The following is an 11,356-nucleotide window of genomic DNA, read 5'->3' as shown; positions in this document are numbered from 1 at the left end:
CTTCCACAAATCTTCGGTAATAATCAGCTAAACCCATAAAGCTTCGTACTTCATGTGCGTTTTTCGGTATTGGCCATTCCATGATTGCTTTTACCTTCTCAGGGTCTACTGAAATCCCTTCACCAGATATGATATGACCTAAGTAATGAATCTTTTCCTGAAAGAACGAACACTTGGATAATTTTCCATACAATTGATGTTTTTTGAGGCAGGACAACACTATCTGTAAATGATCTTCATGCTCTTTCTCATTCTTGGAATAGATGAGTATATCATCTAAAAATAATTGTACAAATTGATCAAGATATTTACGGGAAACATTGTTCATAAGGTTCATGAATATTGTTGGTGCATTAGTTAATCCAAATGGTACCACAGTAAATTCATAATGCCCAAAGCGTGTCCGGAATGCAGTCTTAGAAATATTGCTTTTAGAAATCCTTAGCTGATGATAGCCTGATCAAAGATCAATTTTTGAAAAGACAACAGCTCCTTTCATTTGATCGAAAAGATCATCAGTTCGAGGCATAGGATATCGATTCTTTATCGTAGCTCGATTCAAGTCTCGATAATCTATGTATAATCTTAAGGATCCAACTTTCTTCTTGACAAAAATTACAGGAGCACCCCAAGGTGATATACTGGGTCGAATATGTCTTATATCCAATAGTTCCTTCAATTGAATTTGTAATTCTTGAAGTTCTGGAGCTGTCATTCTGTAAGGTGTTTTAGAGATTGGTTGAGTACCAGGTTTCAATTCTATTGTGAGATTTAGCTCTCTTATCGGGGGTAATCCTGGTAGTTCCTTTGGAAATACATCTGGAAATTCGGCTAACACCGGATATTGTTCTAAGGATGGTCCTTTTTCTTTACTTACTTCTTGAATTACATATGCTTGACAACCTTTTCTTAAGCAACACTTCATTTTCATTGCTGATATGTAGCATAAAGATGTTTTTCTCTTGATTCCTTGAATTTGGATCGCTTCTCCTTCATCATTTATACCTAAAATTCTTTTTCCATAACAGTCTACCCAAGCTTGATGAGCTTCTAGCCAATCCATGCCTGTGACAAGATCATAAGTTCCTAAGGTTGTGACATAAACTTTTAATTTAGTCGAACAGACCCCTAGGTCAATTTTGCATTGATCCACACTTAAGTCTACGGATTGGAGGTCTCCTGAGGCCATTTCTACCTGTCTGAAATCATTTTGTCTGCGAGTTTCCAACCCACATTTGTTTAATGCATATGACGAAATGAAACTATCTTTGGCACCAATATCAAATAAGATTTTGAGTTTTATACCATTAATAATACCTGAAGATTCCACTACAGTGGATTGATGTGTTGCCTGATCGTTGTTGACTAATGCATGAATTCTATGATTGCCTTGATTATTTGATATTGGTTCCTTTTCAGTCCTATGAAATATACTTGATGAAGCTTTTGGACAATCACGTTGAACATGCGGTCCTCCACATCCCCAACAATTAACCTATATTGGTCCTCTTGAATTAGGACGTGAATTTCTAGATAAAGAGCTTCATCCTCTCATGTTTCTTCCCCTCGAATTTCTTCCTCTGTTAGTAGTTCCACGAGATTTCCATGGACTTTTGTTCAATGATTCAATGGCTATAGTATTAACTGCCATGGGAGCTCTTGTTCCTACATTTCTTGGGATAAATCTATTACCATAAGGTGGTCTTGAGCTACCTCCCTTGAAGAAATTTCGAGGAGTCTTTCCTAAAAGCCCTGATTGTAAAGGTTCTGTTGGTCCTACATCCTTTTTTATTCCTAGATGTTATTCTGCATAATGGCCACATTCTACCACCTCAACTACTGATAATGGTTTCCACATGCTCACCAAGGCCCTGATGCGAGGATTTAACCCAAATATGAAGCATTCAGCCTGACATTCATCAGAATCTAAGTAGTGAATGTATTTCACAAGCTCCATAAACCTTATCTCGTATTCATCCACTGTTTTATTACCTTGAACTAATGTATGAAAGGCTCCGACTTGTTGTTGAGAAAATATGGAGGTAAATACTTTGCACGAAATATTTCCTCGAACAATTCCCAAGGGACATTATTCGTTGTGAGGTGTAGTTGTTTTTCCAGATTTCCCCCCCAAATCAAGGCACTTTCCTTTAATTGAAATACATCAATTTTTGTTTCTGCAGAAGAAGAATATTCTCTTAATTTAAAACATCTATTCGTTCCTTCTAACCATGCCTCATCACGTTCTCCAGCTCGACCTCCTGAAAATTCTGGGAGTTTAATTTTATGAAGCTCCCTAGAAATATCTTCCTTTGATCTTTTATACTCAAAATTCTTTGGTTCCACTGAATTGGTTGCTAAGGGTTGAAGTTCTTCTTTGGTCTTAGCCATGGTTGATCCTTTTAATGTTTCCAATAAGGCTTCCAATGAATTGGCTTCTAATGAATTCATTATCACGATCAACTCTAGTGCTGGAGCAGTTGGTGTTGATGATGGTCTCGATGGAGATGATGATGGTGGTGGTGGCGATGGAGATGGTGATGATGATGGTGGTGGAATTAATGACAGGGATGCTGCCCGATCATGTCATCGTCGCTCATATGTCCTTACCATTGTAATGATTCCTGTTTATATAAAGAAAATTTGTAAAAATTTAAGGTATTCATTCGGATTTAACATATATTTTGCAATTTCACATTTTCAAACAGGTATAGTTTTTTTGCTATTTTTATCTGCTAGGCAGATCTTATTGGTACTTAGGTCAAGGAGGGTGGTCTTGTGACCTCCTTGTCCTAATGCAGGGTTTTCTATTTTATGCACAATAATACGTATTCAAAATTATGCTATGTCCTAATGGTTATAATAATCTCTTTTGATTATAATGCTCCTACATTACATTCGAATTTATATTTACATTATAATAACATTTCTATATAATACTATATTTATGTATATATATGTTTTACCATGTTATTTGCAGATATTAAATATAAGTGATTCAGATGAGAAATATGCTAATTATTTTTCTTAAGTCTTTAAGATAAACTCATTTGACTATTTACTCTTGTTAGCTACCCACCCCAAAATTTATTACTATTTGTTATCTTTTGTTTTATATATATATATATATATATATATATATATATATATATATATATATATATATATATATATATATATAATGCTTTATTTATCATATATTTCATTATACACTTACTATCAATGGATGTAATCTTCATTTACGTATTCTTTCCTTTTATAATTTCCGTGCTTCTATTTCACTATTTAATACATTCCTATATCACACACACATATTTAGGCCGATAGGCCTTCCTTTGAAAGGGACCTTTCGTCGTCCTTTTCCTTCTGACGCTGACACCTGGCGGATTGTGAAATTTTCTTAGTATTTGTTAAATTTGATTTTCATGCTGACACCTGGCGGAGTGGGCAATTTTTTTCGGAAACGACTTAGCGGGTATTTGCATATTTGTTCAGGCAGCTGACTTTTTATGACACATAATTACCTGCGTATTACGGCAATTCATGCTGCACGACCTAGCCAGCTCTGTTCTTTCCAGTCCCTTTGATGCCTATCCCCGAAATCTCAAAAATTTTGCCGGCCAAGTTTTTTGCTCTGAAAATCCCATAAAAATAGCCGTTCTCCCTCAAAATTCAGCGAGGGTTTACGAGAAGTATATTTATTTTACCCATTTGAGGCAGGGCTAATCTTGTGGGTGCTTTGTAGATGGCCACGGAATGTGTTGCAGAAATGGAGAAACGACCGAGGAAACACACCAGATTGACGTGGGACGTTGCCCCAGCCACAGCCCATCTTTTTTCAAACCAGGTATGTCCGTGGCTCCTTCCATAAGAACATTTACAAGCACAAGCCCAAGCCCAAGCCCATCTTTTTTCAAACCAGGTATGTCCGTGGCTCCTATGGCTTCAATCTGTAAGTGTACTGCCAAATCTATTTTCGCATGTTTCAGTGAATGTATAAGCCCAGGCCCAAGCCCAAGCCAATCTTTTCTCAAAGCAGCTAAGTCCGTGGCTCCTGTGGCTACAATGTGTGAGTGTACTGCCAACTCTATTTTTTCATGTTTAAGTTAATGTTGGATAATGTTCTGGACTTAACCTGGGTTTTGTATGAGGAGTATTGACTATGGTTTTTGTTGATTTAACTATTGTGATTTCAGCAACAACCCTACAGCAAACAAAGCCCCTGAAGTCCACAAGACATGAAATTCAACATCTCAAAGTTCTGATCATTGTGGCCATTGCTCTTGTGCTCCTCATTTTAGGGGCCATCATCATCCTTTTCACATATTGGACTTGTACATGGGTGTCCAGGAGTCGTTTATGTCCAGTTCTTCCATCATCTCAACCTCCAGCATTACGAAAACAGTCAGATATTGATGACTCAGGTTGGGTACTAATTCATGGAACCGCTTTCTGTCAATGTTTGAACAAGTTACTATTCGATATTCTTCTCAGAATACTAAACTTTCAATCGGGAAAATGAATCTAATCTTTCCACAAGTACTTATATCTATGCCGAAATATGTTCTTTGTTGGTTTTACATATACTGTAAAAGTTTGCTATGGAGAAGGGAATGTCTTTTAACCTAAGCATCATAAACAAGAATTTTGGGGAAGAAAACCCGTTATAGAGACTGGCATTCTTCTCATAGCCTCTTTATGATCCTTATTGCAAATTAAATTTAAGCTCAAAATTTTCTTAAACCAAATTGCATTTTACTTATGTGCAGATGCCAATAATGGAATGTCACTTGGCCCCTTGCTTACTCGTTTCAGCTCTTTCAGAACTGGTAAAAGGAAGGGATGCGCATCTGCTATAGAGTATTATGTTTTACAAGCAGCTACAAATAATTTTAGTAGTTATAACCTCCTTGGGCAGGGAGGCTTGGTTCTGTATACAGAGCTCAGTTCCCTGATGATTTTTGTGTTGCGGTCAAGATGCTAGATGAAAACGGAAAACAGGCAGACTATGAATTTCAGGTATGAATATCAAGATTCCAAGTCCTCAATATTGTTGTAAGTTTGTAGTAGTTGTGGAATGACTTACTTTTGTGTTGCTTCTACAAAAATTGGATGTCAAATAAAGGTTGAATGCAATGCCCTAGCTTATGAAATATTATTAGATGTCTATATTTTTGTATAATCTATGTATCTATGTGAAATAGAAAACATTCATAATCCTGTTTTAGTTTGTGGAAACAGAGTAATAAAGCGCACACCAATAAAAAATTCCAATTCTTGCATGGTTACCTCAATGACATTTGCCTCATTCCATGCACTTTGGATAAGTTTCCTTGTCTCATCTCGAGACCTCCAAAGTGGCAAAGGAAGATTTATATCAAAAAATATAACTCCCCCAAATTCTTTTGACATTTTGATTGCAGCAAGAAGAGTGGCATGCATGGATTGTTCAAGAAGAACCATGGCGATCATGATCACGATCAGAAATACAGGTTTTCCTAAATTTAACATTCATTTATCTTAACTACTATTGCATACATGAAAACATCTTGTGTGATGAAATTTCGCATAACTTAAAACAGCAGTAGGAAAATACTCAAGTTTGGCTAAATTCTGAATTCCTTACGGAGGATATTTTAATTTTAAAATGCCATCTAAAATTTTTAAGGTAAGTTGTTAGGCACAATAAGGGAGGGAAAATAGTAAGTACAAACAAGCTTAATCAATCTAATATGATTTGGTTAACTCCCTTAGTTGCATGTTCTTCAAGGGAACTTTTAGCAAGAACCTTAAATTAATTGCAAGAAACTCAATTATTTTATTTAACTAGAAGTAATAGTATGGACAAAGAAGCATGGCATCATTTCATTCCCGGCATGCATCAGAATTGGAGTCCTACCTTTTGAAAGGTATAAGATGACTTTATTCATCTGTTGAATTTTAATATTAGTTAATTTTTTTTTATTTATAAACCTATTATTAACCTTATAAATATTATATTTTGTGTTGGATGTGCAATGTTACCTCCCAAACCTGCACTCAAAGTGATAAAGCCCTGAGACACAATTGCAGCCTGAGGGGAACTCGGGGGGTTTGTCTAATGTCACCACAAGACCACCTTCTTTCTCTCCAGGCTGGCCCTCCTCCAGCAAAAAGGGGGAATCCCTAAGTAAAGTGTAAAATAAACTTTTGATTAAATGGGACGGTGGACCAAGACAAGTGCCATTCTATTTGGCCAAAATGAAGTCAAAGTCTAGATTGAAGAGGGTCCAAAATGTAAATGAAATGAGGCGTGACCCCTGTTACAAATATGCTATAATCAACCATGTGGACTGCTTTAAAGTGCAGAAATCTCAAACATAGAAATGGCAGCAGAAAAAACTTATGAATTGATCAATAACAAAACATCAAGAAGAAGGAAGATTTCACCTCAACCTTTTCCCTTTTTCTGGAGCATAACTACCCTTAAATATAGTCCCTTACAACAGATTTTACAGACACAGTTCCAACGACCAAATTCAGCCCTATGAGATGGGAAACGGTGAACGACATAGAAACGGTGAACCTTACTTCTTCCTCCTGACAGATTTTTGACTAGGCTTGAAGGGGATGTCCTTCCAAATCCAACCATGCTCAACAAATGAGAGGGCTTCTCTTTATATAGAATTTTAGCTCAACCTCTCTTACAATAAAATAAGAAAAGTGAATCCTAGATCCACATTCTCTCCTAGAACAATGTTAAATTATACATCATAAATGCTCTTCAAGGCAGGTCACTCTTTAAAAACAATGCATTATGCATGAACACGGGTTTGAATGAGTTTATTACAAATATGCTATAATCAACCATGTGGACTGCTTTAAAGTGCAGAAATTAAGATGAGGGGCCTGCCAAAGGTGCGTCTCTTCAACCAGCAAAAAAAGGGTAGTAAACTTGTATTTAATCATGAACAACAAAACATAGCAGCAGTCCCTCAAACATAGAAATGGCAGCAGAAAAAACTTATGAATTGATCAATAACAAAACATCAAGAAGGAAGATCTCACCTCAACCTTTTCCCTTTTTCTGGAGCATAACTACCCTTAAATATAGTCCCTTACAACAAATTTTACAGACACAGTTCCAGCGATCAAATTCAGCCCTATGAGATGAGAAACGGTGAACGACATAGAAACGGTGAACCTTACATTGAATAAGCCCCTTAACTTCTTCCTCCTGACAGATTTTTGACTAGGCTTGAAGGGGATGTCCTTCCAAATCCAACCATATAGAATTTTAGCTCAACCTCTCTTACAATAAAATAAGAATAAGTGAATCCTAGATCCACATTCTCTCCTAGAACAATGTTAAATTATACATCATAAATGCTCTTCAAGGCAGGTCACTCTTTAAAAACAATGCATTATGCATGAACACGGGTTTGAATGAGTCCTTATGCCACTTGTTAGTCTCCTAGGCAAAGCACTTCCTGGCCTGCGTGAAAAGTTTAAATATTTAGTCACAGCTAAAGAGCATTTAACTCCAGCCTGTGGTTATCAGCACATAGTGATTACAAAGCAGTTTGCTTCTGTAAGATGATTGAAAAATTGGACCAAACCAAAATAATATAAACTAATTCCCCTCTCTTTAGGGTCGGTAGTCAGCAAGAAAAAATAATCTGAAATGTATTCCATGCTTAAGACTACTTTAAAAACAGATATTTGTGTTTTATTTCCGTGTCAACCCTTTCTTTAATATATATCTATATGTGCCCTCTTCCAGGAAGCAATGTTTTAACTTTTGCCCAATTATTAGTAATGAAATTGTGAGTTTAAAAAAATTTATGTTCTGGACTTGCATGTTTTGTAATGTTATGTTGTTTAATTTGAAAGATGGAATTTTCTCTGAAGCTTAGAGTCTTCATGCTTTGGCTTGATAAACGTGACAAAAATTGTTCGCAAAATCTTTTTATATTATTGTCTGTGATTATTGTCTGAAACTTACACTCTTCATGTTTTGGCACGATGAAAGTGACAAGAAGTTTTTCTAGATTGCAGCATGCAAAAGCACATCTGAATGAGAAGGTTCTGCTAGAAGGAAAAAACAAAATTTCATTGAGAGTTTAAGAAAAATTTGATTCCCTTCAGTGTAGTTGGCAACCTTTATTGGATGTTGAGAGTTTTCCCACAGAAACTGGGATCACAGGGAAATTGGGAAAGAGACCACAGCTTCTTCAACAATCTCCCATTCACCAACCCTCTGATAAATCCAGTGCTCTCATATATATGTGTGTGTGTTGTGCCATACATGAACTCTTAAGAAATTTCAAAAGCCTTCACCTAATGCAATCCTCCAGGTTTTTCAAGACACCAGAGAAAACTACTTACGATCAGTTTCTTAAACATGGAAATTTTACAACACACTGCTTCCAAAACAGCCATCCAAAAGGTCATTACTATAATAGCTTGATTAGAAAGAGATTGAATGAGAATGTCCAGATGGTGTATTCAATCATCTCCATCCATCTGTTCTGCATCCTCAGTGCTTACTTGGACAATATATCAGCCTTCATATTTATCCCTTGCAGACGTGCTGAAAGGATAATGACATGGAAATTTTCCTTGCTTCTCTGATTCCCTCCAATGATGGGCCAGCTGCAAATTTTCCGGATTGAAATTTCCATTTGACCTCTTTGCAATGTGTTTGGAATCTCTTATCACCTGTAGACAATTTAAACCTTTCTCTATTGCTATTTTCAGAATCTACCAAAAAGCATAAAGTTCTGCTCTGTTGTTTGATCCATCTCTTACAGCTCGTCTTTGAAATTGATCTCGTAATTGTCTCTTAAAGTAATGCCTCATGATCCACAATAGCTGGGATTACCTTGACAAGCCTCGTTGAAATAACTCCACACTATTGTTATATATATATATCTGGGGATCTTAGTATTATTGGTTTCTTTTCCTTTAAAGGTGGCTGTGTCCCTTAATATGCATATCTATTCTTGTGTCAAACTTGATTAGTAATAACATCTTTGTTTTGAATTCTTTTCATTTCTTGCTAGCCAAATAGCTTAAGTCACTGTACAAGGACAGTCTGATGCCCACATGCAGTTAATACAGAATGTATTTTGAAAACTAGGATTTAGCTTTGTAGTGCTTGAATCATCATTTCATGTTGGTTTTCATTTGTTAGTAGCCAGATCATTTCTCTTACAATATGAATGTAATATCTTTTGTTTCTCTTACAATATGATTGTAATATCTTTTGTTTCTCTTCTGTGGGAAATTTTGTACAGGAGTTCAAACAATGTATATAAATAGAAAGATGCAGAAAATGATAGTCAAATTTCGTACTCAGAATTATGACAAGAAAGCCCCTGCAGGGTTTGTGAGGAAAGAGAGCTTCAACACCAGTTCTGTCTCCAACCGCCAAGATGATCAGTATGCTACTAACATGTTTAGTGAAGAATTTCTACTATTCTCTTGTAATCTATAGGCCCCCAAAGCTCCTCATAGATGAGAAAATTTGGAGGATGTTAATATCGTTGTAAGTTTGTAGTAGTTGTGGAATGGCTTACTTTTGTGCTGCTTCTCATCTTCAACAACAAGAGTTTCTGTGGTGAATAAGCAGAATCCATGTCCTGCCTTGTGAAGCAACTCTCCATTGTGATAGTGTTCTTTGTAATGTCTTTGATAAATCCTTTAGACTTCTATTTCATTCTGTAATATGATGGGATGCACTCTACAAGATTTGGGGATTCACTCTACAGAGTCCATGTCATACCTTCTGAATCAGCTCTCCACTTGTGCTAATTTTCTCTGTAATGACCCTAATAAATCCTATATAATGAGATTTCATTTTGTAATATGATGGGATTTCACTCTACAAGATTGGTTTCAGTTTTACTTGTATTGTGGTATATGAAATTTCTCAGTTTTACTTGTAATAGGATGGGATTTCATTCTGTAATATCATTAGATTTCCCTCTGCAATATTTGCTACTAAATTTTACCATTCCAAATTAATAATCCTATCGGCCTCTCTTTGTACCTTTTGGGACAATTGCTAGTTTTAATATGATAAAATTTGCATTAATATATATAACTAAATTTAAATTATGGAAATTAAATATAATAATTTAATACGACGGAAATAGTACGATAATTCTAGGTACAGATATAATTGAAAAATACATTTGTAGATATTTAAAAGAAGAAAGTGACCCGACCTATTATAAATTAGTTATATATATATATATATATATATATATATATATATATATATATATATATATATATATATATATATATATATATATATATATATATATATATTTTAAATCAAGGTCTAAGTTTTAATTTGTATGAAGTCCTATGATATGGGATTATATAGCTGGACACCACTCTTTTAATAATGGAGCGTTCGACTTTTAATCACTAATAGGTGCCAGGCACTAAACAAAACGAATGGGTCATTGTTTTATTTACACGTTAGCTTATATTATATGCTATGGTTTTTAACACAAGGGTCCATGGAGCATACACACCATTACGTGTCAATATGTTGCAAACCTCATGCTATTTCTTAGCACACAATTAGTTAACAAGGCGGGTGTCGGATATAAGCCTGGGCCTCGTATTTTACCTCTCCCCCTTGTCTTCGCTTGGCGTTGAGCCTCACGATACTTGATCCCGTGTGCTGGCTTGTTGGTGGATGCCCAAATTGGGTTAGGCGCTACCTGGGTTCCAACTCTGTGGCTACCAAGAATATTTGGTAGCTGAATTTTCTGTGGCGCAATATTTTAACACATGGTTATGTCGGCGGCCCATATATAGTAACAATTATGCTTGGTCTGGATTCTCATTGCTCGTCCATTACGAGAGGCATGGTGTTTCCTTCTTATTCTTTTAGAAATGAGAAATCTAGATTCTATATCAACCATAATTTAAACTTGGAATTCAAGTATTATGATTAACGCCTTCGATGCTATATTTTATATATTTTGAAGTGGGTTCCATACCCAATTTTATAACCACTAAACATGAACATTTCCTCTTTTAACTTACATTTTATATAATTAGAGGTGGGTTCCATACCCAGTTTTACACATATCTTTTTTCTTCAAATGCATAAGCCCCCACAGGAAGCATCAGAAAATTACAATTATGCCAGGGAAACTATGTGAGATTAAAAGCCATGAGTATCTTTGTGTGGAGTTTTTATTTAGCTCTTCATACCTAATGTCACTGGGTTAATTCCCTTACAGATCCAAATACTGTGATGTAATGATATGTGCCTCTTCCCATATCATATTCTTTGAATATCGTGATATGATTCAAGCCCTTCGCCCTTAAATAATGTCACAGGTATGGC

General features: G+C 35.7%; 1 protein-coding gene across 1 annotated transcript; it reads left to right on the top strand.

The window, feature by feature from the left end:
• Positions 1-3,591: 3,591 nt before the first annotated feature.
• On the top strand, positions 3,592-4,984 carry LOC149260974 (uncharacterized). Its single transcript, XM_089366897.1, has 4 exons — positions 3,592-3,847; positions 3,923-4,069; positions 4,197-4,424; positions 4,770-4,984. Exons 1-4 carry the CDS (start codon positions 3,757-3,759, stop codon positions 4,982-4,984), a joined length of 681 nt encoding a protein of 226 aa, XP_089223023.1. The 5' UTR covers positions 3,592-3,756.
• The last annotated feature ends 6,372 nt before the right edge of the window (positions 4,985-11,356 follow it).

The sequence above is a fragment of the Pinus tabuliformis genome, chromosome 6 (genome assembly GCF_031772625.1).
Source record: "Pinus tabuliformis cultivar Carrire ecotype Pingquan chromosome 6, CPIR1, whole genome shotgun sequence".
Lineage (NCBI taxonomy): Eukaryota > Viridiplantae > Streptophyta > Pinopsida > Pinales > Pinaceae > Pinus > Pinus tabuliformis.
This window is presented reverse-complemented; position numbering and strand designations above follow the sequence as displayed.

What these genes read in the sequence shown, in the direction of transcription:
- LOC149260974 (XM_089366897.1), top strand. Translation starts at nt 3,757, where the DNA reads ATGTGTTGCAGAAATGGAGAAACGACCGAGGAAACACACCAGATTGAC. An exon ending in CCCATCTTTTTTCAAACCAG is followed by an intron (nt 3,848 to 3,922) that starts GTATGTCCGTGG and finishes TTTTCAAACCAG; the next exon opens with GTATGTCCGTGGCTCCTATG. An exon ending in GTCAGATATTGATGACTCAG is followed by an intron (nt 4,425 to 4,769) that starts GTTGGGTACTAA and finishes ACTTATGTGCAG; the next exon opens with ATGCCAATAATGGAATGTCA.